The 27422-nt window shown below is 36.1% G+C and overlaps 1 protein-coding gene and 2 long non-coding RNA genes across 10 annotated transcripts in view; 2 read left to right on the forward strand and 1 right to left on the reverse strand.

The window, feature by feature from the left end:
• LOC129741002 (polycomb protein suz12) overlaps positions 1–27422 on the reverse strand; it is a 79358-nt gene that overhangs the window by 11500 nt on the left and 40436 nt on the right. For 2 of the 6 annotated variants that reach the window (XR_008736412.1, XM_055732692.1), the window contains exons 1-3: positions 3693–4238; positions 1681–1727; positions 30–1621 (exon numbers count right to left, since the gene is read on the reverse strand). Coding sequence is in view for 5 of the 6 variants with exons in the window: in XM_055732692.1 (XP_055588667.1) it covers positions 30–1621; positions 1681–1727; positions 3693–3744 (1691 nt within the window). In the remaining variant the exon portion in view is untranslated. Of the gene's footprint in view, positions 1–29; positions 1622–1680; positions 1728–3692; positions 4240–27422 lie in introns of those variants that run through there. The other 4 variants (XM_055732691.1, XM_055732688.1, XM_055732690.1 and 1 more) reach the window with 4 other exon arrangements.
• Positions 4364–5752, forward strand: LOC129741019 (uncharacterized). Of its 2 annotated transcripts, XR_008736420.1 has the most exons (4): positions 4364–4565; positions 4633–4927; positions 4991–5147; positions 5386–5752. It is a non-coding gene; the product is annotated as an uncharacterized LOC129741019 (long non-coding RNA). The 2 variants fall into 2 exon arrangements; XR_008736419.1 differs by having other exon boundaries at positions 4366–4927; positions 5386–5750.
• On the forward strand, positions 11162–13473 carry LOC129741018 (uncharacterized). Of its 2 annotated transcripts, XR_008736418.1 has the most exons (4): positions 11162–11732; positions 11806–12279; positions 12345–12532; positions 12592–13473. It is a non-coding gene; the product is annotated as an uncharacterized LOC129741018 (long non-coding RNA). The 2 variants fall into 2 exon arrangements; XR_008736417.1 differs by having other exon boundaries at positions 11162–12279.

Consider the following 27422-nt stretch of genomic DNA (forward strand, 5'->3'; position numbering starts at 1 on the left):
TGATACATTTCTGTTGATCTTAAAATTACCTATTATGCCCGGTGATAAACGGTCGCTGACTATCGAATTCATTTTCGTCACATTCAATAAACTCAGTGATACTGTGCTTCTGCCTTCGCGGACGACAAATCAGTAAATTGGTAATGGAAGTTCGACGTACAGGACCTCTCCGCGAGAAAGCGTTGAAGGTACCGAGCAGATCATGAGGTGAACCATTGTATGACCCATCGTACAGCTCATTGATAGAGACATCGATTCGGGCTCCATTCGGGATCGGAATATAAGTAAAAATGAACCGAGCATGACAAAGTTTGAGATGCTTCAATAGCGGGTACAAAGAGCCGCAGTTTAAGCTACACCATGGACAATAAAAATCGGACTTCATTTCCGTTTGCTGCCTAGAGTTGTTGTTGTAGATAAATTGGTAGATGATATGATCTATTTTCGGTTCATCTGAATACCGATTCAATTCTCCTTGATTGGAGTTATTCGACGAAGAAGTCAGTGGAGCAGCACTTGTGGAGTTAGCGTCTACCGGAGGTGAGTTTTGAGGATGCCCAGTTGTTACAGATGAAGTGTGAATGCTATTGTTGTTGATATTTGTATTAAGGCTTCTTTTATAGCTGTTTAGCTGATGATCAGGTTTATAATTCTCCTTATCGTTACCCTCGTTATTATTAACGTTTATCAATATTGGTTCAGGCCTATCTACAAGACCCAGAAACGCTTCTTTCGTCCATTGCAAACGAAATTTCAGCCTAGGCAGTGTATCGTATACTACGACAGGATTTTGATCATCTAAACCGTTTTGTTGTTTATAAATTTCCATAATATCGCCATCATTACGATCACCGTTAATTGTTTCCCAGGTGGAATTCTTTTTGGGGGAATTATATTTCTGCAATTGTTGTTGATGAGGTGAAATTTCTTGCACCGAAAGCGCATAATCTCCCTCTTTCAACATACAACGTCCGTATTTATCAAAAATAATTAGCTCAGTACTGTACAATCTTGTTGTGCCGGTTATTTTCTGTCTTTTGGCGGAAGGCTCATCGTCACTGCAACCATTTTCGTAGGAATCTCCATTCGTAATTGAACAGTACCCGTTTCCCCCAGTTGTATGGACATGCACTCGAAACAGGAGAAGGAATGATAATTGTGGTCCGGCTACTTGGTTGATTCCAACCGTACTGAACGACTCAGTGGCAATACTAATAGCAGGTACTTTATTATTTTCAGTAGCCTTCTCCATTGGGTTCAGAGACACGTCTGATTTCCCGACTGCTACGTGCATCAGAGCGGACGAAATATCCTTACGTTTGTTGTGGGAAATTTTCAGAAGAATTGTCTCGACCTGCACTGTGCTGCCGGAACTATTTGCCACCCTGTTATCCATTCTATTATTCATTCCGTCAACGGATCCATCGGTTGTATTCGGTTCAAAGAACCCCAGGAAAAGAATCGTCAAATATTCCCCACTGAATGCTACACCGTTTGCTTTATCATTTCTTTGTTTCATTTTTTGAGCCAGCATAGTGTCTATTTTGAAAGTATTACGCGTTTTGTGCGATCGGGACATTCGATGGCGCATGTAGGATAAATTTCGGTTCAAAAAAATGGGCTACAAAGTAAAATATGTTACAAATCGTCTAACAATGAAAACATTTGTTTTAAGCTTACCGACATCTGATTCCGGTGGCGGAGGTAACGATAGATTTGTGTAGGCTCTGAAAAAAAAAGAAAGTTATTGTTATAAATTATGATACCTTTAACTGAACTGTTTCATTAGTTGTTTTATTACCAAAGGAATATTCGGAATAAGCCTTTCGTATGATTTTATTTCTAAGGATTAATACATTTACTATGAAGTATGCCTTAAGGTTTTGTATTAGGCCGGAACAAAATGATCTACTATTTATTACTAGTTTATTAAAGGCCTTTTACTTTTACAAGTTTTTCATGCCGAGTGTATTCATTTTACTAGGTTAGTAGTAAGGGGAGCCGTAAAAGTTGCGGCGACTCAAGGCTGGAACAAATGTCAAATTCTTCTTTCGACATCCACCCTCCATTTCGATTTTTCCGGAAACCTCAAATGGATAAATAAACTTTTGAGTATTTTATCTAAAAATTCTATAAATTAATCAAATATTCGAACAGTCACAAAAACGAATTGTGAAACACTGAAACTCCATAATTTTTTCAATTTTAGATTTTTTTTCTAATTTTTGACCTAAAATTACTCGATTATTCGACTTTGCGCAATGTAGATAGAAAGCAATTTAATTGCGTGCAAGCCTTTGTACAATTTATGCCAATTTATAAATATTTTTTAATAATTTTTTTATACACCCAACACCCCCACCCCATGTTCCAACTCTGGATTTCCAATTTGTTCCGGCCTTATGTATTTCGTAACGTAATATTTGAACGGACTCTTATACTAAAAACTATTTTAAGAAATTCCTATGCAAATGAAGGCGCTTAAGTACACTGCCAAAAATCCACACTTAGGATGTATGTTTCCTCTCACATACGTCTTCAAAAATACTCTACGCATAAATTTCATATACTCCATATAAAAATCATATGCCACACACATAAATTTAATGTTCGAAATATGAAGTTCATATGATATTGACACATACATTCTATGATTTTCGTCTTTGAAAATTTCCATGTGTTCAATAGGCCACCCCGAAGAAAAAATTTTTAATTTGGTAAGTTTTTCTGTATTAAAATTAAGCATCGATCGTTGATCTTTTTTGCTCTCCCCCACAGGAAGATGATCTCTGACTACTACTACAGGGGACAAGGACGTCGTTATTCAAGTAGGTATTAGGCTTAGCATATTTATGTTTGTTTTTATTAACAATAAATGTTTCGATAGCCAACACCTCCCATTTTTTTATTTCCCTCCGAAAAACTAATTCCAACGAAATAAAACGCATTCGAGTCGGCATGCAAGTAAACGCCTAGATGTAGGCAGATGTTTGAGTGCAATGTAGGCTAATAACATTTATGTGTGGGATTTTATAACTATGTGACGCATATAGAAGTCATAATTTTGCATTCTATATGTGGCGACACGTTATTTTCAAATGGGAGTCACATTGCAAAAATCTATAAGGCTAACACATATCCCCAATATGTGGATTTTTTGCAGTGTACAAATTTCCAAATATCGGGCTTGTGATATAGCTCAGTTGGCAAGTCAGTTGCTTTCTGAGCCGATGTCCGTGAGATCGAGCCCAAGAGTAAACATCGATAACAGTTGTACCGGATAAGTTTTTCAATGACTTGTCCGCCAACTTCATCGTTGATATAAGTCGCGAATGACATAAAGATGTTAAAACGACTATAATCGAAACAAAAAAAAAAAAAAAATTTCCAAATAGAAATCCCCTACCGAAGGTAGATATGTGAATCTTAAGCTTAAAAACGAGGCGAAGGAAAAACAGATCAAGAACAAAAAAAAAACATTCACTTGAGTAAAATGTAAAGTATTTCCCATAAAGTAATATTTTTTTACGTTTTTTTTTTTTTTTGATACGCAGCCATTTGATAAAAAAAATGCAGCTAAAATTCACCTATAACAGATTTAAGATGTTCTTTTTTTTCGACACGCAGTGTAACGATCGGATATAGAACTTTGGAAGCGTCACTCACACTAACATATCGAAAACCATACTCACTTTCAAAGGCCTGCATGAAAAGCTCTTGATCTGTCTGAAGCTGATGTTCCATTTTAAGATTCGGTTGTTTGGCTACCTCCGGATCTTTGTCCTTCTTTTTAGGAACCGTCTTACGGTTCTTAACAGTAGTGGAATTACCAGCAGTGGCGGCAAGACCACTTCCACTACTATTGCCGGCGGTTTTAGTCTCCTTGCCGTCCAGTTTGCTGAACTTGAATCGGACACAGAGCCGAATCGATGAGTTAAGAGAAAAATTAATCCCAATAATCACCAGGAGGCCACCGCAATGCACGCAAGTAGTTGTCGGCTATCAGGTCCGAAACAATTAATTTCACGACACCGACGCAATCAAATCCACTTTCCCCAAGCAAAACACTTTTTGACGCAACTTTTGGTAAATTTCTTTTTCTATTAAAACGCGGAATCACCTGGAATTTCTAATTGTAAAATTTAAACGCGCACTCGTCAATGAATGGATGCTTCGTTTTCATTTCGCAAAATGATGACCGATTCTGAAAAATAAAACCCGCTCAAAAATGTTGACATTTTCTGTGACGCTCGAAATCTAGTACTGCACTCGGGTTGCCAAGCACGCTCATTTTGTTATAACCATTTATGGTTCTTAAATAACCATTTTATGGTTTTTGCTTCAAAACCGTCAATATGGTTATTTTTTAATAATTTTTCGAGAATTTTTTTTAACCATTTTGATAGTTCTTGATAGCTAACCACAAAATGCTTAGAAAATTTCACCGCCATTTTGAAAGTGATAGTTTCTGTAGACCGGGTCGCGGTTTCCAAGAGGAAACATATTTCAACATTTATCGGTAAATAGCGCAAATCAAATTCACAAGACGAACTGAACTACTGAAGGTGAGTTTCCGATAATGATATTATAATAAAATATTATACTGGTAATCAAAATTTGAACTTTTTCTAGATTTTTTCCTCCCCAACAGGATGCCGAAATCTGAGGGTCCCTCGATAATCGGGAGATCGTTTTCCGGTTGCCCGGAAGAAGCTGAAGCAAGTCGGACTACCAAAAAAAAAACCGACCGTTGTGGAACCCGTATATTCCATCGCAGATTACACATTCTGGTCTGGATTTGCTGCAACAGGAACCTCCTAGCTGAAATGGTTTGGAAAACTTTCACAACAAGTGATAAATTATCCGAAACACTCCGGAGATTACTTCTTTCACAACTACTCTACCATGTGCTAGGCAACACTGGCAGGTATGTAAATTATTTCAATTTTTCAACTTTCAGTTTTTTTAATTGTAAACATTTACATTACAGGTTAACCTGAGAATCGTTCCAGAAACGTACAATTGATATGGCACCATATCCACAGGAACGCGTCAATTGGAATCGAACGAAACTATCGTTCCCGAGGACGGAATTTACATTGAAACGGAATTTCATTGTAGGAATTCTTTCGGTAGTTGATCGTTATGTAAGTACCTTTTCCCAAGTAATCATTTTCATGAACGATAATTTTTTTTCCACTAGATTCTGAATTAAATTCTCATTTTGAGCTGTGAATTCGCATTTCGACTTCAAATTTTGAATTAGATTCCGCTTCTTTAATTTTGATTGACTCTTCTTAATACTACAACATTAATTCTGTATATTGATCTAAGTGCAAATTGCCATGTTCAATCGTTCCTATATTTACGTCTTCTCGTTCACAGGATCTGCGAACAATACATACCACGACTGCTCCTACGGTACTGTCGGTTCATGTTGCCGAACACCATCCTACGGAAACGGCAACTGCACAATTCTTGTGAGGAATGCTGCATTCAAGCCACACTACAACGAGACGGATCTGGACAGTCACCTGCGAAACTTGCACTGCAGAGCTCCAATGAATACAATACGGCCGATTGTTCAATCTATTTGGAAACGGTTCCCCGGCACTGCATATGAGAAGCGGCACATAATGTCGGAACCGATTTTCTACTTCTTTCTTCGTATTCCCAGTTTCGGCAGAACATTAATTGTTAAGATTGAAACTTTTTGTAAACCTATTACAATATATTCTCTGTAAAATATGTTTTGATATAGATGGTTAAATAAATAAGAATGCTAGAAACCGAAAATTTTATCGAAAATTTTACTGAAAATTCTTCCAAATCTGCAAATTACAAAGCAGCTCTTTAAATAACGGTTAAAGAATAACCTTTTTTCAACTTCTTCGCTAGAAGCCCATTCGGTTGAAAAATAACCATATTCGAACTTCTCCCCTAGAAGTCATTTTATGACTTCTCATGGAGAACTCATAAAATGACATTTCCCGGGAAAAGGTCAAAAATGGTTATTTTTGAAACATAAACGGTTGAATAATTTCTAGCGTGAGGGGCAGATTTTTTCATTATTTTTCAGGACAGTATTTACCAGGGGGATGGCATTTTTTTCTACACTGAAAATCGAAAATACCCAAACTTGAGAACTGCCACCCGCCAAACCTAAGTTCAAGATTGACAAACTTAAGTTTGTGAAAAAATCACAGCTTGCCAATAAGCCAAACTTGTCCTTCGGGCGAAGAACTGTTTTTTTGGGGGGTTTTTGTTGTAAGCGCATCCGATTCTGTTACCTCCATCGTGGCAGATTTAGGTTTGGGGGGTAAGTTCAAAGCGAAGAACTGTTTTTTTTTTTTTAGGGATAACTTTTATTCCCGCTTCATTCGCAGAAAGTCTCACATATACGATGATGTAGCTCAATGTGGTGGAAAGAGAGGTGATGAGAAAGAAACGTTGCAAAAGTAGAAGTAAAGTTTTTTCTTCGTAAACATAGTTACCATGACAGAAGTGACGTCACTACCGACCATTTTCGCGACGCTTTTTGCCTAGGATAAATGAAGCTCCCTGACAACGACGCGTCGCGACGCAGGCCTTGTTTATGTTTATTTTTCTTTTTTCTCTTCGACGTGCAATAGTGTGCGTTCTTTTGCGCCACCTTAGTAAAAGTGTACCTCATTGGATGTAGCTGCCTCTCTCAACAACTCTCCGGTGGTCGAGCGGTTAGCATCCTGAGATGGTAATAGCAAAGACATTGCAGGTATAGAGTTGTTTTTGACATTTCTTACGCACACTTGCTGAGCGTGTGCAGATGAAACGGGACAATTAACCTCAAAAACTCTCGGTACAAAAAACTGGCAGCCGGTCGACACACATGGTCGTTTTTGAGGTTAATTGTCCCAAAACTGAAAAGTGTTGGTGAAACAACCAGCAAAAAATCACGAACACTACCAGCGGCAAATAGGACTATGGGTGTGATTCCTGTACCTGGCGATATTTTTTTTATTCTGATTTCCATTTTATTGTGGTATCAGATTTTGGGGGATTTAGATTTAGATTTAGATTTATTTGTAGGCATCGGTAGTGAATTCATGATTAGCATTCCTAGCGAGCAAGTGATTGCTCTTTTAAAGGAATGTAACGTTGTTATGTTACTATGTTATTCGGATGAGTTTACATAGTTCGTGTATAGCTGGATACATGACGATGAAGCGATGACGTAGATTTTGCAGTGAAGGTATCGGTGTGTGGAGGTTTGGTGGTATGGCGGTATGCTGCGGCGGTGGCGTGTTAAAGCGGTGGTATGTTGAGGCGGTGGTGTGTTGAGGCGGCGGTGGTCTAGGCGGAGAGGTGGTAAATAAAAAGAGGTATAGAGAGGTATTAGTATGGCTGTTATTTCAGCGGAGGTAGCGACTGATATGTTGTACCTTTTTTTCTACACTGAAAATCGAAAATACCCAAACTTGAGAACTGCCACCCGCCAAACCTAAGTTCAAGATTGACAACTTAAGTTTGTGAAAAAATCACAGCTTGCCAATAAGCCAAACTTGTCCTTCGGGCGAAGAACTGTTTTTTTGGGGGGTTTTTGTTGTAAGCGCATCTGATTCTGTTACCTCCATCGTGGCAGATTTAGGTTTGGGGGGTAAGTTCAAAGCGAAGAACTGTTTTTTTTTTTAGGGATAACTTTTATTCCCGCTTCATTCGCAGAAAGTCTCACATATACGATGATGTAGCTCAATGTGGTGGAAAGAGAGGTGATGAGAAAGAAACGTTGCAAAAGTAGAAGTAAAGTTTTTTCTTCGTAAACATAGTTACCATGACAGAAGTGACGTCACTACCGACCATTTTCGCGACGCTTTTTGCCTAGGATAAATGAAGCTCCCTGACAACGACGCGTCGCGACGCAGGCCTTGTTTATGTTTATTTTTCTTTTTTCTCTTCGACGTGCAATAGTGTGCGTTCTTTTGCGCCACCTTAGTAAAAGTGTACCTCATTGGATGTAGCTGCCTCTCTCAACAACTCTCCGGTGGTCGAGCGGTTAGCATCCTGAGATGGTAATAGCAAAGACATTGCAGGTATAGAGTTGTTTTTGACATTTCTTACGCACACTTGCTGAGCGTGTGCAGATGAAACGGGACAATTAACCTCAAAAACTCTCGGTACAAAAAACTGGCAGCCGGTCGACACACATGGTCGTTTTTGAGGTTAATTGTCCCAAAACTGAAAAGTGTTGGTGAAACAACCAGCAAAAAATCACGAACACTACCAGCGGCAAATAGGACTATGGGTGTGATTCCTGTACCTGGCGATATTTTTTTTATTCTGATTTCCATTTTATTGTGGTATCAGATTTTGGGGGATTTAGATTTAGATTTAGATTTATTTGTAGGCATCGGTAGTGAATTCATGATTAGCATTCCTAGCGAGCAAGTGATTGCTCTTTTAAAGGAATGTAACGTTGTTATGTTACTATGTTATTCGGATGAGTTTACATAGTTCGTGTATAGCTGGATACATGACGATGAAGCGATGACGTAGATTTTGCAGTGAAGGTATCGGTGTGTGGAGGTTTGGTGGTATGGCGGTATGCTGCGGCGGTGGCGTGTTAAAGCGGTGGTATGTTGAGGCGGTGGTGTGTTGAGGCGGCGGTGGTCTAGGCGGAGAGGTGGTAAATAAAAAGAGGTATAGAGAGGTATTAGTATGGCTGTTATTTCAGCGGAGGTAGCGACTGATATGTTGTACCTTTTTTTCTACACTGAAAATCGAAAATACCCAAACTTGAGAACTGCCACCCGCCAAACCTAAGTTCAAGATTGACAACTTAAGTTTGTGAAAAAATCACAGCTTGCCAATAAGCCAAACTTGTCCTTCGGGCGAAGAACTGTTTTTTGGGGGGTTTTTGTTGTAAGCGCATCTGATTCTGTTACCTCCATCGTGGCAGATTTAGGTTTGGGGGGTAAGTTCAAAGCGAAGAACTGTTTTTTTTTTTAGGGATAACTTTTATTCCCGCTTCATTCGCAGAAAGTCTCACATATACGATGATGTAGCTCAATGTGGTGGAAAGAGAGGTGATGAGAAAGAAACGTTGCAAAAGTAGAAGTAAAGTTTTTTCTTCGTAAACATAGTTACCATGACAGAAGTGACGTCACTACCGACCATTTTCGCGACGCTTTTTGCCTAGGATAAATGAAGCTCCCTGACAACGACGCGTCGCGACGCAGGCCTTGTTTATGTTTATTTTTCTTTTTTCTCTTCGACGTGCAATAGTGTGCGTTCTTTTGCGCCACCTTAGTAAAAGTGTACCTCATTGGATGTAGCTGCCTCTCTCAACAACTCTCCGGTGGTCGAGCGGTTAGCATCCTGAGATGGTAATAGCAAAGACATTGCAGGTATAGAGTTGTTTTTGACATTTCTTACGCACACTTGCTGAGCGTGTGCAGATGAAACGGGACAATTAACCTCAAAAACTCTCGGTACAAAAAACTGGCAGCCGGTCGACACACATGGTCGTTTTTGAGGTTAATTGTCCCAAAACTGAAAAGTGTTGGTGAAACAACCAGCAAAAAATCACGAACACTACCAGCGGCAAATAGGACTATGGGTGTGATTCCTGTACCTGGCGATATTTTTTTTATTCTGATTTCCATTTTATTGTGGTATCAGATTTTGGGGGATTTAGATTTAGATTTAGATTTATTTGTAGGCATCGGTAGTGAATTCATGATTAGCATTCCTAGCGAGCAAGTGATTGCTCTTTTAAAGGAATGTAACGTTGTTATGTTACTATGTTATTCGGATGAGTTTACATAGTTCGTGTATAGCTGGATACATGACGATGAAGCGATGACGTAGATTTTGCAGTGAAGGTATCGGTGTGTGGAGGTTTGGTGGTATGGCGGTATGCTGCGGCGGTGGCGTGTTAAAGCGGTGGTATGTTGAGGCGGTGGTGTGTTGAGGCGGCGGTGGTCTAGGCGGAGAGGTGGTAAATAAAAAGAGGTATAGAGAGGTATTAGTATGGCTGTTATTTCAGCGGAGGTAGCGACTGATATGTTGTTTGCAGGTTGAGGTCAACTGAATTTTGAAGTTATGGATTGTTGAGGCTTGTTTCATTGTTTCCGGCAGGCTGTTGTACATCGTGCTGCCAAAGTAACTCAGCTTCCTTTTACCGAATTCGGTGTTGACCCTGCACACTACCTAAAAAATCTGTAAAATTACATCATATATGAGGTAAATAAAAAGAAGCATAATATATGACGGAATTTTCAATGCGAGTTCAATATTACATGTCATTGAACTCGCAATGATGTAAAATAAAAATAAACTTGTAAAATTAAACACGCATGGAAAATTCCGTCATTTATGACGCTTCTTTCCGGTCACATCATATGTGATGTAATTTTCCCCTTTAATTTTGTAGGGCTTCTGCGTTCCCAATAAGAATTGTTAGTTTTTTTTTTGTTTTCCGTTTTTTATTAAAAATATTTTATAAACAGAATTGCACAATTGAATCATCTATCATATTATCACTAAATCATTGTTAAAAATAACGTTCATTTTTTTCCACAGCTGGTCAACCATACAGCGATTCAAGATGGCTTTACGATCCATTGGAACCTTCACAGATTTTCGGTCCGTTGTAGCCTTCTCACGCTTGATTCGTTGGATGTAGACGATAAACTCCATTATGTTTGAGAATCTTCTGCCTCCGCTTTGTGGGAGTTGAAATCAACTTGAGCCGAGTAGTCGAATCCTGTAAATGAATATTAAAAAATAAATTCGTTTAGTTGCAAGATAAGACTTCAATTCTTTCAAACGCAAACATAAATTTAATTTACTCTAACGATTTTTGCAGAAATTTTATTCTTACCAGGAAACTTCTTCGGTATGCAGGAAATTCTCGCTCTTTCATTTTCAGCCCCATCAACTGTTCAACGTGAAACAGTGGCCAACTGTTTCCTTGAGAATGATCATTTCATCTTCCGTCCACTGCCGTTGGGTTTAGGTACTTTCGGTAGAACGAATGGCGGTCCCTGAAATCAATAAAAAAAATTGAGCAGTGATTATCATTACGGTCACTGAAACATTTGTTGTGCACACAAAGATGGGCCAATTTAATCTACTTACCCCATGTTTTCTATTGAAGTAGACCGATACCCTGTCAGGAAGGTTTGCTCAATCGGGCCGATTGCAAAACAGAGTTGGCGCCACTCGAATTCTAGCGGTTAGAATTCGATCCGATTTCGGTTCGATTTCCATCCGCCTGCTCGATTGCTCGAAAACAGACGATATTTTCTGCAGTGCTGCGATGAACAAAACGAAACACGGGCAGTGCAGTGCAGCAGAAATAGGATTTTTGTCAAAGATCGGTTCGATTTGATTACGATTTCGGGCCGATGAACGGATAATAATCGAACCAATTTCGTGCCGTTTTTCCTATCTGGGCGGGAAATTTTTAAACGTCATCGCGTTAAACGTTTCGCATCGTTTCTCGTTGAAATGTTTTGCAAAATTGTGAAAAGTAGTGTTTCAGGCCGAACAAACATTGCACTAGAACTACATTGTGATGTTCTTGTGTTCAAAAGTGGAAATCCGGGGATGCCTTTTTTAACACCTCCGGTGACTAACAGGCAACCAACATCGGTAGCAACAAACTCAATCACCTTCGATTCTCGTACGGATATTCCAGCAAAACAGTTATTTGCCACCGCTACACAATTTGTTAAATTTCGATGAAGAAGGTAGGTAAATAATGTACCATAATTATCGCATTCAATTTGACTACATCGTCATTTTCACGCCGTTCATTTCTAGATTGGTTTTGAATTTGGTCCATCGGACACCGAAGTTACCATTCCACGATATCATCACCAGGCCCGCCAGTCCCGTACTCTAGTATCCTGTCTAATCGGTGGTGATGGATTGTTCCGCTTGGCAAAGGAATGATCACCAAGAGTGGTAATCGGAAACTGGTTTTGACTGCCAGAAAGGCTCTACTTTGCCAGAAAAGCATTTCCGACGTGTTATCTGTTAATCGAGCACAAAGAAAGGGAGCTAAAATGGACCAGGCAGAAAAGGATCGAACGGAAAATCAAAAACGCGAACAGAAACGGTGCGAACAAGATTCTACGCAATCAGAATTCACTTAGGTGTAAGGAGTATCTTTGGTCCCCTGGCCAATGTCGACCGTAATTCTGCGAGGCCATCAGCTGGATGAAAACTTATACCTAAGTAGCTGTAACCTTTTGTAAACTTGAAGTATTTGTGGCGGCCTAAATTCGACTAGCAGTAAGTTGAATTACAAACCATTGGATTCTATATTTCAAACCATTTTTCTTTAACTTAACTTACAGCAAAAAAAACTATCTCTTCTTGGGCCATATTCGGTTTTACCGGTTCAATTAGCATCCTGACAGGAGAACAACAACTATTTGGAGCAGATGAAACTGCCGATCCAAAGGTACCAAAAATTAGCCAATTAACCACAACTGAATAACGGTGGTTATGTGTTCATTTAACTTATGTCGGCAATTACTTAACAGTAAGTTTTTTTTCCCAAAACAATCTACATATGTATATCTTACACTTGTTTTTCATTAGGCGCTACATTTCAAACCTGTTTTGGTGGTCCCGCAATCATAAAATGGTTGGTCGGTCATAAGATCCCATCCTGCTGCTGACAGTGAAGTCTAACTACCACCGTAACTGTACTTTAGAAATGGAACTTGCTGCCAAACACAACGTTTAAACAATTTTTTTTTAAATATGTATTAATCAATTTTATAATATTACTCAATCTACGGAAATAGGTTCTTGAATGGAACCACAAGATCAGAATATCTCTTGTTAACGAAACAAGAATTTTAAACTATCGAAGAGTTTATCAGTAAGGCCCAAGTAAAGAATAGGTTCTCGTGTGAACTCTTGAAGCATGAAAACAAATAGGAAATTAAGGTTATTTTTACATAGTATTAAAGTAAGGTATCGCTTATAAAACCCGATCAAGTAATATGTTCAGTAATACAGTAGACAGACCCAAAGCTATAGCTAAGCCTCAGAGTAGTCTTTTATTTAACAAGTATGCATACTGTTGTTTTAAAAAATACTTAATTAATCCAGCGATTGAATTGTCTAAATTGTCTAAACAATCTTACTGCGTATGTTGTGTCTTGTTAAATCGAATAATTTTAAAGATACATAGAACTAGATAAACGCTGATTAGTCCTAGCTTGAACAGGTCAGTTTGATGGTTCAAGTTGATTCAAGTCATTTTTTAGACCGTGATATGTTTATTGTTACTTGAATTAGACAGTTTAATTGCTAATTAAAAGTTCAGAAAAGTAGTATACACATTACGCCAAAATATTAGCTATTTCCTTAGTAATTAAGAGGAAATAATACGTACCAGGTTGGTAACATTGATCATTAATATTTTTTAACGAATATTATAGATTGTAGTAATGATGATATTTTTTTATTTAACTGCCGTACCCTAAGTTGCAATGGGTTAACGGCTGCGGTGTGTATGTTTGTGAAAATGATGGATCAACCCATCATTTTCCTGACAGTGTCGTTACACACAATCTTGTTAAACATGGTGTCATAATATGGCCTAAATTAGAAGAGGAGCTGGACATCTTTATTTAGTTTAAATTCAGCAGTAGGTTCAAAGATGTCTATTTTTTTTCATGATCCATGTTGATAAGATGAATGGGAGTTGAAACACTTGCCCTCCCTTCCGCAGAACAATCGCAACATTTGGTAGTGAAAGTATCACAATTTACCATAATAAAAGTTGATACTTTCAATAGGGCATAATTCGTTTGGTTAGGTAGTTAGATGGTTTAGTCTTGTAGAATTAAAAATAGAGAAAACGTGTGAAAAGTATTACGATGTTAGGTAAAGGTTATGGTATTCGCCTCCCCAATGCTCTAGTAAGTGTGTATTTGCGGTTTATGAATTTCGTTGGCTTATTCTTAAATCAAGCATTTTACAAGAACTAGAGGCTCATTGGATGGGAATGCTGTTGTTGGAAAATGTTATATTTCATTTGGTAAGACGTTTTTTTTGCTTTTTATTTAATTATTCATTTTTAGCAAATCTTTACGTTTTTCGGTTTAGTTTAAAATTCATCTATGGAAGTATATATTAGAATGTACGGTTTTGAAGAATAACAATGAGTAGGTAGTCCTAATTACTGATTTCGGGCATTTTACAATAGGCATGCGGTATATTTTAATAGAACCCCTATGTAGATTTTTTGTAAATTATGATGGATTTTAACATTCAACTATGTGAGGTAGGTAGGGTACGGTAAGATGTGCTCTTATATCCATATTCTGGTAAATTTTCATGATTTTGTGATGTTGTGATAGGAATAAGGTAGCTTACTTCTACTATTAATTTGAGCTAGAATTTTTATTAGTTTGAAATAGGCTTGCTCCAAAAAGCAAAACAAACTCTCACATCCATATTTTGGTAAAATAGTATGATTAGCAATGAAATGGAAAAACTATAAAAAGAAAAACAAAAATTTCAAAATTTAGAAAATGAAAGGCAAAAAATTAGGGAAAAACAGCAAATAACACTTCAATTACTTCATGCAAGAACTAATTCCTTCCTTTATATTTCTCTTTCCTCTCCTTTTCTCTTTCTTTTATTTTCATATACCCCTGCGCATACGATTCGGAGTCATATGATGACTGGACCCCGAGACAACTATCACGAAACCCATCACACATACCAGTGGAATTGGGGCGGAGACACGAAGCAGACGTTCAACAGACGACGACGAAGGAAGGAAAAACATATAAGATAAGTTAAAATGATTCCTTTAATAACGCAAAAATTAAATGTAGTTAGATGCGTGGAGAGTATGTAGAGGCCAGTCTCGAACCCGCCCATGTCCTTCCTCCAACTGGTATCGGGAGGGGTTGGTTTATTATCTTGAACTGCATTTTATCCATATTCCATGGATATAATGAAGTGCTTGATGGTTTAACCAACGTCTCAAGATCGCTTACTATTCTACGCTGCCTTCTCTAAACTTTAAATTTTCTTCTCCAAACTATTCTAATTTTCATTTCCAGCGTCAGCTCCCCGAGCTATTTAAACGCCATAGAAAAAAAAAATATTATAGATTGTAGTAATGATGATATTTTTTTATTTAACTGGTTAGGAACCATCAATACAAAAAGTAACAAAACAAATAAAATTATGTATAGGCACATTAGATCCTATAAAAATGTTACCCAATGTCATGCAACAGCATTAAAAAAAATCAATTTTAATCTATGATTGTTATGGTAACTATTAGTTTATGTTATTTGTACTGATAGATTTAAGATAAATGATAACAATAATTGATTGTATTCTTGTAAAATATGCAAAAAGAAATAAACATTTAAAAAAATACCTTAGATTTTTTGCAAAGAACAAAAAAACCTGAAATATTGGCACCCCGGGTAATCGGTCCCGATACGGGTCGAAAAATCGTTAGGTTTCGGCCCGAAATCGATTCTTTTTTCGGATGGACGCTAGGGAAATCGACCCAGAAACGGTTCGAAAAATCGTTCGGTTTCGGTCCGATATCGGTCCTTTTTTTGGATAGACGCTATGGCAATCGGCTCAGAAACGGTTCGAAAAACCGTTCGGTTTCGGTCCGAAATCGGTTCGCTTGTTTTGACATTTGACCTGCTCGAACTGGTTGAAAAACTTATCGTCGTCCGAAAAAGTGTTTCATTTTCGCACGATTTTCTACTAAACTCGGCCCGATTTCTTATACGATTTCGGACCGATCGAGCAGATGTACGGACAAAAATCGGGCCGATTTCGGGCGATTTTTCCTGTCTGGGTAACGCGGGATATCGAATCCGACTTTCGATAACCTCGGACCATTTCCATTCGTTGCAGCTACCAGTACTTCTGTGGCCATCGCCGGAAGGTACGATTAAAGGTCCAAGCTGCGAATGGGGTTTCGTGGAACAATATAAACCTAAACGAAAACTTTCCGGTTCGGCAACAAATTGAAAACAGGTCCGCACTTAGCCAAAACAACAACATTGACATTCATTATGGGGATGAACCGAATGAAAAACTCACGGATGAATCAGCAACTGCGTCAGTATATCCAAGGCTTCGAAAAAAAATTAATTTAACACAAACCTTTTTAATGTCGAAAATTGTTGAATTACTGAATCAAGATTTTTTCTTTTTAATCAAATTATGTTTGCTTTGATTTACTTGCACTTTTTACGTTACATGCCATGTAATATTCAAGCAATTCTATTTCCGTGTTTTTTCGGATTCAATTTTTTCAGGATCACATGTCATCCTCAATTTACACTGAAAATCGCGTTCTGTGTCATGTAATATTCATATTTTCCATTTTTAGTGATAAACATTTGTAAAATTACATCACATATGATGTAAATAAAAAGAAGCATCACAAATGACGGATTTTTACATAAGAAAATAGTGTTCTGTGTCATGTAATATTTGTGCAATTCAAATTCAGTGCTGTTAAGGATTCAGATTTTTTTTCTGTGTGGGTAACCGAATGTGGTTGATCTGCCGTGACGCTCGAGCCGATGTCACTCTGTTCAGCACTGTATTGCGATGCGTGTTTGGGCTCGTCAAAAGTTTGTGTATTGCGGTTACTGGGAAAATTTCTAATCGCGCGACGGTAGCCTTCCGTGCGGTAGGCTAGCCGGAGCAGTAAACACAGTTAAAAAATTCACTCTTACTCACTAATTTCATTGAAAAGTGAAGAAGTAAATTCTTGAATCAATCATCAAATCATAATTTTGCAAGAGAGGACAAAACATGAAGTCATCGGAATGAAATATTATTATTCTTAGTATTCATTGAGATTGAATTAATTACGAGCGTTAACATCCCAGACAAAACAAAAAACAATCTACATTATTGAAAACACATTTTCCATAGCCTGAGAATTAACGAATTTGGCATGACGAAGATTTTTGATGGGAAAAATGCGTCTTTGATACTTTATATGCTGGTCGAATTAAATTATGTTGTCGTTAAAACGTAACAAATCGTATATGAGAAGTTAAAAAAAGGAATTGTGTACGGTGAATAACCTATTATAGGAAAAAATACCATGCGCATCGCAATAAAAAGAACTGCGCACTCATAACTGCGAAATTTGTGCGATCTGTCAAATCAGTATAAAATCTGACGGTTTTCTACACGCTAACCGCTTTTCAGTTAAACTTTATACGGATAACTCCGACTACAAAACATGCACAAAATCCAACATTCAATGAATGATCGCTACCGTGTCGTCGAATTCTAAACTTATTTAAACAACTACAGGTTTTCATTTTTTTTTTCGTGAATTTGTCCGCTGATTGCCCGCATCGCAAACAGGTTTTTTTTTTATTATTCATTTTTTCGTTATTTTGACCGCTGATTGACCAAGCTCAAGGCAAACACAATTTTTTGATTTATAAACAATAGATAATCCGATGATAATATTTGGTATACATGTTTGTTTGACAACTTTTTATTAAATCATCTTTCAATGTTTTCCGCTTGTTCATCCGATTTAATTTCAGTCGATAAATAATCCTTAAATCTTGCACAAAAAAAATCCCCAGCACTGTTTTCTGGCTCAATGTTCAAGCTCTAAAGTGAACGCTCCTTCAATCCAACAAAACAACATTGAACTCGATGCCCGAAGGATCGCGATAAACGGTATGAATGACTTGAATTTCGTTAATAATTAGTTAGTTTTCTAACTAGAAACACGATTCACCAAAGCATTGAAATAAATTGCACCTAATCATAAATTCATATGACCAGCTAAAAAAAATATCTGTTTGAACTATAACAACAATCACAATACCTTCCTTGATTGAGTTTTCAATAAGAAAGGTAAAAGCTCTGGGACAAAATGCTTGGATCGATTGGAATCGATTTTGACAGTTCTTTTGCTCGATTGGAATTTTGTGTTTCAGATGTCACTTCCCGCATAATTAAAAACAGTTGGGGATATAGTACTAACTATTAACTTAATATATTGGTAGCAGTACCAGTATGAAATATCTTCCAAGTATCATTTCATTATACATGTTCAAAATTTTATTACCTCAATAAATTATGACAGGATCGTATCAGTGACAGTGACAATATGATATATGATTTAGTAAGTATAGTATAATAAGAGAATAAAAATTTGCAACCTTTGAATATTGTCTCTGGACCTTATCCAGGACTCTAACAGTGTACGACAAAGTTTCCTTATATTTTCTTAGCATTAGACATTAAATTAAAAAAAAAAACAACATTGACAACATTGTATGAGTTAGACAAGTCGTTATCATTTCACCTCTTGCGGATAATAACTAATATTGTTATTTTAAGATGTAGTTGTGAGCTTATGCATTTTTTCGCTCTTGGGTTCAGCATCTGCTAATTTTCACTTCACTTCGTTAAAATTTGTGTCGGCAACCCCACGCCAGGTTCGGAACTGAAAACTGTGTTCAAAATGGCTCCGAAAAAAAAGAATCACGCTGAGAAAAACACACAGAACGCGAAAAGTAAGTAAAACTATATTATATTATCGATAAAAACTAGTGAGATTAAATAAAACTAATGAAATTACAGAAACAAAGATCTCTGCTGAGCGGAGAGCGGAAAAAAAATCTACTGAAAGGCTGAACAATGCAGATCTGCACAAATAGGTAAGATTGTATAATCCATGTATAATATCAGAAATAAAAAATAAAAATCTCAACATTTAAATTTTTTAATTTTATTTTATTTTTTGTGGGAAAGAATTGGAACTATATTGGTTATGGTACAGGGAAGCTCTTTTTAAAAATATTTTACAATATGCGGAACGTATGATTGAGCGTTATTTTTACTACAAACTACTATAAGCAAACTATATCCATTGAAGTTGATGAAATCTATGATTTTGTATTCCAACGTAGCTAGAACATTCAGGTAGATTGTTTTGCTCGCCAAAAGTGGATGATATTTTAACCGTATCCAATAATGTAGCATGAAATATTTGTTCGAAAAAATCGCTCTTTTTGAATGGTAAACATGCTTAACAGCCCTTTCCCCATATGGTACTTTAACAGATAATCATAATACAGATTGTTAATATGGTCTGTGTTATTGTACATATACTGTTCACTTTACAATAAACGATAACGTTTAGAGACAATATAGAATATTCTCTATATATTGTAATTGATTATGCGGGTTCTCTTTTATACAGGTTCACTAATGTAGAACACTGCTCATTTTTTCCTTGAATACTGTAATTTTTTTTACATTAATGAATGTCAATGTTGTTGTTTTGGCTAAGTGCGGACCTGTTTTCAATTTGTTGCCGAACCGGAAAGTTTTCGTTTAGGTTTATATTGTTCCACGAAACCCCATTCGCAGCTTGGACCTTTAATCGTACCTTCCGGCGATGGCCACAGAAGTACTGGTAGCTGCAACGAATGGAAATGGTCCGAGGTTATCGAAAGTCGGATTCGATATCCCGCGTTACCCAGACAGGAAAAATCGCCCGAAATCGGCCCGATTTTTGTCCGTACATCTGCTCGATCGGTCCGAAATCGTATAAGAAATCGGGCCGAGTTTAGTAGAAAATCGTGCGAAAATGAAACACTTTTTCGGACGACGATAAGTTTTTCAACCAGTTCGAGCAGGTCAAATGTCAAAACAAGCGAACCGATTTCGGACCGAAACCGAACGGTTTTTCGAACCGTTTCTGAGCCGATTGCCATAGCGTCTATCCAAAAAAAGGACCGATATCGGACCGAAACCGAACGATTTTTCGAACCGTTTCTGCACACTCATTTGGCGCAACACCTTAAACTTGTAAAATTGACCCATTATTGCGAACAGCCGAGATCTGTCAAAAAAAGTGTCGTTTCATCGAGTCAATTTTACACATTATTTAGAAAAGCTGGCTTACTAAATAAAGGGTAGTCTTCTAACTTGTCATTCTATCCGAGAGTGATGGTATATACGGTTTGCATTGTGGATTAAGCAATGTTTTTAAAAGTTGTGTTTGAGTTTAAATGTGAGTTATTGAAATGGAATCGCTAAAACCTATATTTTATAACACCAGCATGAAAATAAATAAATGACTAGCATGAATAAAGAAATTCAAAATCTGTTTTATTTTTATTATTTTCTTTCCATCCTTCTGACACTTTAAAGGGCTAACATCAAAGGGCTGACATCGCCATGCAGAGCGGGCTTCCAAAATAATGTGTAGATTTTACATGTTTACATTACTAATTTTCACCTCTGTTTGACGTACAAACTGTGTACACTATAAAGGGTACAAGGCCTTTACATGAAAAAGGAGTTAACCCAGTCTTTTCCGATAACGGGTCAAAACTACATTATAAGGGGTTGCGCCAGATGAGTGTGTGGGTCGATTTCCCTAGCGTCCATCCGAAAAAAGAATCGATTTCGGGCCGAAACCTAACGATTTTTCGACCCGTATCGGGACCGATTACCCGGGGTGCCAATATTTCAGGTTTTTTTGTTCTTTGCAAAAAATCTAAGGTATTTTTTTAAATGTTTATTTCTTTTTGCATATTTTACAAGAATACAATCAATTATTGTTATCATTTATCTTAAATCTATCAGTACAAATAACATAAACTAATAGTTACCATAACAATCATAGATTAAAATTGAATTTTTTTAATGCTGTTGCATGACATTGGGTAACATTTTTATAGGATCTAATGTGCCTATACATAATTTTATTTGTTTTGTTACTTTTTGTATTGATGGTTCCTAACCAGTTAAATTAAAAAATATCATCATTACTACAATCTATAATATTTTTTTTTTTTATGACGTTTAAATAGCTCGGGGAGCTGACGCTGGAAATGAAAATTAGAATAGTTTGGAGAAGAAAATTTAAAGTTTAGAGAAGGCAGCGTAGAATAGTAAGCGATCTTGAGACGTTGGTTAAACCATCAAGCACTTCATTATATCCATGGAATATGGATAAAATGCAGTTCAAGATAATAAACCAACCCCTCCCGATACCAGTTGGAGGAAGGACATGGGCGGGTTCGAGACTGGCCTCTACATACTCTCCACGCATCTAACTACATTTAATTTTTGCGTTATTAAAGGAATCATTTTAACTTATCTTATATGTTTTTCCTTCCTTCGTCGTCGTCTGTTGAACGTCTGCTTCGTGTCTCCGCCCCAATTCCACTGGTATGTGTGATGGGTTTCGTGATAGTTGTCTCGGGGTCCAGTCATCATATGACTCCGAATCGTATGCGCAGGGGTATATGAAAATAAAAGAAAGAGAAAAGGAGAGGAAAGAGAAATATAAAGGAAGGAATTAGTTCTTGCATGAAGTAATTGAAGTGTTATTTGCTGTTTTTCCCTAATTTTTTGCCTTTCATTTTCTAAATTTTGAAATTTTTGTTTTTCTTTTTAGAGTTTTTCCATTTCATTGCTAATCATACTATTTTACCAAAATATGGATGTGAGAGTTTGTTTTGCTTTTTGGAGCAAGCCTATTTCAAACTAATAAAAATTATAGCTCAAATTAATAGTAGAAGTAAGCTACCTTATTCCTATCACAACATCACAAAATCATGAAAATTTACCAGAATATGGATATAACAGCACATCTTACCGTACCCTACCTACCTCACATAGTTGAATGTTAAAATCCATCATAATTTACAAAAAATCTACATAGGGGTTCTATTAAAATATACCGCATGCCTATTGTAAAATACCCGAAATCAGTAATTAGGACTACCTACTCATTGTTATTCTTCAAAACCGTACATTCTAATATATACTTCCATAGATGAATTTCAAACTAAAGCGAAAAACGTAAAGATTTGCTAAAAATGAATAATTAAATAAAAAGCAAAAAAACGTCTTACCAAATGAAATATAACATTTTCCAACAACAGCATTCCCATCCAATGAGCCTCTAGTTCTTGTAAAATGCTTGATTTAAGAATAAGCCAACGAAATTCATAAACCGCAAATACACACTTACTAGAGCATTGGGGAGGCGAATACCATAACCTTTACCTAACATCGTAATACTTTTCACACGTTTTCTCTATTTTTAATTCTACAAGACTAAACCATCTAACTACCTAACCAAACGAATTATGCTTTATTGAAAGTATCAACTTTTATTATGGTAAATTGTGATACTTTCACTACCAAATGTTGCGATTGTTCTGCGGAAGGGAGGGCAAGTGTTTCAACTCCCATTCATCTTATCAACATGGATCATGAAAAAAAATAGACATCTTTGAACCTACTGCTGAATTTAAACTAAATAAAGATGTCCAGCTCCTCTTCTAATTTAGGCCATATTATGACACCATGTTTAACAAGATTGTGTGTAACGACACTGTCAGGAAAATGATGGGTTGATCCATCATTTTCACAAACATACACACCGCAGCCGTTAACCCATTGCAACTTAGGGTACGGCATGTCCACGTGGACATACTTACTCTCAAAATATTTTCTAAAGGTGAATAAATCTTAAGATGTTTAAATCAAAATCTTAAAATTGCAAAGCTTTCCAATTTAAGTTTGAACAATTAGTAGCTACAATTGATAAATATGATAAATTAGAAATTTAAAATTTTTAAAATTATTTTATATCAGGAAATAATTATTCAGTTTTTTTCAAAATCAGCCATGTCAATAACACAAAGGCAAAAAGTTGTGTTTTCTAACTGTCAAATTAAAGGTACACCCAAAATAATTTTCACTTGAAAAATAAGTGACATCTGCACAGTAAACGAAAATTACCGAGTTCGGTAATTATTTTACCGAAATCCTAACATGTGGAGTTCGTTAAACTGTTCGGTAATTTTTTCATGGCCGAGGAGTGACAGCTGTCAAATATTACGGACCTTTTTCGGTAAAAAATAACCAAAACTCGGCAGATCATCTGTCAAAATATTGACAGTTGTTAACATGACAGCTCGTTATATTACCGAAAACCGGTATTGTTGAACCGAAATGTCTTTAATTATTACCGAAAGGTCGGTCATTTTTAACCAAAAAACTATAAAGCTCGGTTATATGAACCGAGCAACCGGTACAGTTCACCGAAACACCTGTAATTATTACCGAAATACCTAAAACTCAAACCGAAATCCAAACCAAACCAAAACCAAACCAAAACCAAAAATCCGGTGATTTTTACCGATATGTCTGTAATTACTACCGAAAATTCGGTAATATTTACCGAAAAATCGGTATTTTTGACCGAAAAATGGGTATTTTTTATTTTTACCAAAATAACGAACTTGGATGTGAGATAACACGAGTCGATTCGAGAAAGTGCTCCATGCTAAAATAACGTCGTTTTGACTGAGAATCTAATGCTCATCAGAATGGATATGTTTCGCTTGTAGTGTCGTTTGAAAATACCAGTAATATTAACCGAAAACTGCCAAATTTAGGAGTTTTAACCGAACACCGTAAATATTCGATAATTTGAGTTTATGATGCACAGATTATTACGCGAGATGACTCGAGTCTCGAATCATTTCGCGTTATACGCCGTGCACCAAAACTGAAATTACCGAATGTTTTACGATGTTCGGTAAACATTTACGAACGTTTCACAGTTTTCAGTAAATATTATTGGCATTTTCAGACGACACTACAAGCGAAACATATCCATTCTGATGAGCATTAGAGGCTCAGTTAAAACGACGTTTTTTTGCATGGAGCACTTTCTGGAATCGACTCGTGTTATCTCACATCGAAGTTCGTGCTGTGCGAAATAAACCACATCGGTAATTCAGGATTTCGACCTTCCCATCGGGATCCATGCCTTATTGAGAATTGTGAAAATCAATGAATTAAAATTGACTGTAGCTAAAAAATTTAAAATAGGAATTAAATTAATATATTATTAATTTTTTGGTGTAAATTTATGTCAAATTTGATGCACAAAATTAAAGCATCATTTTTGGCATAAAATTACATGGAAGAAAACAGAAACGCTTCAAGCCATAACTCCTCAGATATAAATATTAAAGCATATTCGACCTAATATTATATCATCTATGATGTAAATTTATGTCAAATTGGACGCACAAAAATAAAACATCTGTTTAGACATAAATTTAGATCGTTACAGATATGAAACAGCGTTGTTCGAAATTAATGTGATATGAGCTTTCGGAGGAATAAATTTTTAGAGAAAAAAAATATTCATGGACATAATTTTTGTGGATTTTCACAATTTTTAAGAATACTGATTGTCAAACGTTATCTCAGTTTCAAATCAGAAAGCTTTAGTGCAAACTTAAAAAACGTTCAGTATTATCACAAATTGCAATTTTAACTAAAATTTATGTCCATAAAAATTTATTCTTCTAAAAATTTCTGTCTTCCGAGACGCTTTATGTTTGAAGTATTGTAAATAATTGTAAATAAATCTTAAATTTGTTTTATCTATTTTATCTTACATAAAATTCAAAAATAGATAGTATTGTGTAATGACCTGGAAGAAAAGAATTTTTTTTATAATTTTTATTAGAAACGGCTTATACGATTCAGTTTAAAGCCAAACATAGCAAAGTAATTCTACAAGTAAATATTTTAAATGGCCAGCTTAAAGTAGATAAAACTTCTCGATTGATAACCATTAGGTATTGTTAACTAAGTATTAAACTGATACCAACTTTGGATATGCTTTAAAAAAATCAATTAACGAAGATATTTTTTAACTTATTTTTATTAATAATTTGACGACTTTTTAATTAGAATTATAACGTACAAGAAATGATAAAACTCTAAGATTTAATTCTTAAAACAAACCTTTCCTTAAATTATTTGAGCAAAAATAATTTCCTTGTATCTCTATTTCCATTCTTGTTTAAATATCTTTTCATTGTGTTTCCTGAAACTGAAAACTGAGGGCCACAAGGAATTGACTTTGTAGCAGGAGCATAGTTTTTCTCATTAACAAGCGCTGAGCAAATCCTATCAGCATACACATCGATGATCGAATTCTTTACATCCATCTGTAATAAAATGATAAAGGAACAAAAATTAATTTTTGGACCGAGGACCATCAGTAACGTAGAAAATGAACTGAACTTGACTGATTTCATCTGCCAAAACGTCCGATCACCAAGAGAAATTGATTTAAAAAATATCCGTTTCACGAGCGAGTGCTGTACTAAAAAATTTATATTATTTGTATAAGTAAGTATGATCGATACAATAAAACTACCTTTTTTTAAAAAACCGATACAAAGATTCATAATGTTGACAGTACTTCTTTATCTGCCAGCGGAGGCTATATTCATAATGGCAATCTGAAGTGTTAAACGCCTTCATTTATGTAGTAGCAACATGCTAAATAGTATGAATGTCTCCTACTCTGAACGTTAAGACGAATGAACATTTAATTCTCCTTTCACGTGTATTGGAATAAATAATATAATTTTATAACATAAACTGAATATTGCTATTTTACTTGTGTAAATATATGCCTGTTTTAATTTTCTATGTGAGCAAAAAAATACTTCCAACCCGAAAAATATCAAAATTATACTAACAATTTTGAAGATGGGAATTTTCAAACCTGTTACTTACCGAACGCAGGTTTGTTCGGCAGAGTACATCGGTCATCAATCCATCGGATTTTGGCGCAGCACTTGGATGTTTATTTGGCTTGATTTCAATCCGATGATCCCTAATGAGTCTTGGCTCACGCAGTGCCATTTGGTTACCTACTTTCTTCACAACACTGGGTCGATGTCGATTATGTTCACAAGCCTTGCCATAATGAATCTAACCTCTTCGATGAAATAATTCAGTGTCAGTTAATAAGGAATTAAGCTGTACAATTTGAACGATTTAACACCTCCTGTTGAAAAATCCCTTATATTGTTGCCCGATTGGAAATTCATGAGTATGGCACTTAATCAGTTCCTACGACATGTCCTATTTCCAGCCATTGCGGGGTATTTAACGTTGATACAGTCGTTTTCGCTTACCAGACTTGATTTGGCACAGACTTTTTAAACCGAGAATCCTTTGTGAGATGGCTTAGCGTTTAGCTGCAAACAAATATTTCAAAAAATTATCAAGCAATTGAAGTGTATTATAGGAACAGTTTACTGTTGAATATTGAGTAAATAGGGTAACAAACTTATTTTGGACCACGGGACCTATTTTTGACCACTTTGTCTAGCTCTCTTCTCTTATAAAGCAACCAAATGTGAAAAAAATTAATGCAATACATTAAGTTCCCGAGCTTCAACTATATTCGTCAAGAAAATTCATGATAAGTTGCTTTATAAAAGAGCTAGACAAGGTGGCCCAAAATAGGTCCTCTGGTCTAAAATAAGTCCGTTACCCTAGTAGGTAAGAAAATGAAAAAAATGAACAAGAATATTTACTCACCTAACGACGGATGCTAAAATTATTTATCGACGCTCGCATTTCGGATTTCCAGAAATCCCGAACTATATATATTTCCTTTTTCATATTGGCAGCTTATTAACATTCTTCCTTATCGGATCCTGAAATGTTCAAGTAAGCTTCGAATCCTTTAACTGTTCTGTGAAATAAACATGGAATTGTACTTAGCATGACAAGAAGTTTTAAGAATAGAAAACTTACCTTTTTTCGTGATTTTCAGCAAAATTATGGTCATCCTACAACAGCACTACGCAGAGCGTCATATACTTTCCCAGGATAATTTGTCTCTGAATTCGATCGATATATGTAGCCATCTCGGTCATCTGCCCAATTCGATTGCGCACAAAACCTCTGTCCTTCATGTTGACATCCAAATTCTGGCCACTGCACACGAGTTGCTTGTCCTGTTCAGGAAGATTTAAGCGGGCGGTTCGACAATACACGAGCGGTTTTATACTCATCCGGCCACGAAAAATCGTTCTAAAGTGGTAAATAAATTGGAGTGCGTTCATAGCATTCACTGCACGCAAAATAATAAAGTGCAAAATAAATTAGAGTTTGGCATGAAATTGAAATTATTCATAATGGCATAGTGTACATAAATAATTTAACTGTTTACTTTTGTCGAATTTAAACATGATGGTAATTGTACAATCCAAGTCATTTGGAAAAGATGGAAATTTTACGTTAAAAACCAATGTCAAATTTAAAATAATTGTTTAGACAATGTTTCATAATAATCATCATGATATTAAAGTCAATTCGAAAAGTCTGAATAGGCACAATTTCAAAAAGGCATTGTGGTAGGTAAGTCCTCGAAGAGAGTTGTTAAACATAATAACAATAAAAAAACTAAATCAAAATATAGTTCTAAGAAAAGTTTTAATATAAACTAGACTTTTATGAAAGCGGTAATAAAAATGCTTTTATTGATGTGTTTATCGCGAACCTTTCTGGTTTGCTAGAGCAAA

Source organism: Uranotaenia lowii, chromosome 2, assembly GCF_029784155.1.
Source record: "Uranotaenia lowii strain MFRU-FL chromosome 2, ASM2978415v1, whole genome shotgun sequence".
NCBI lineage: Eukaryota > Metazoa > Arthropoda > Insecta > Diptera > Culicidae > Uranotaenia > Uranotaenia lowii.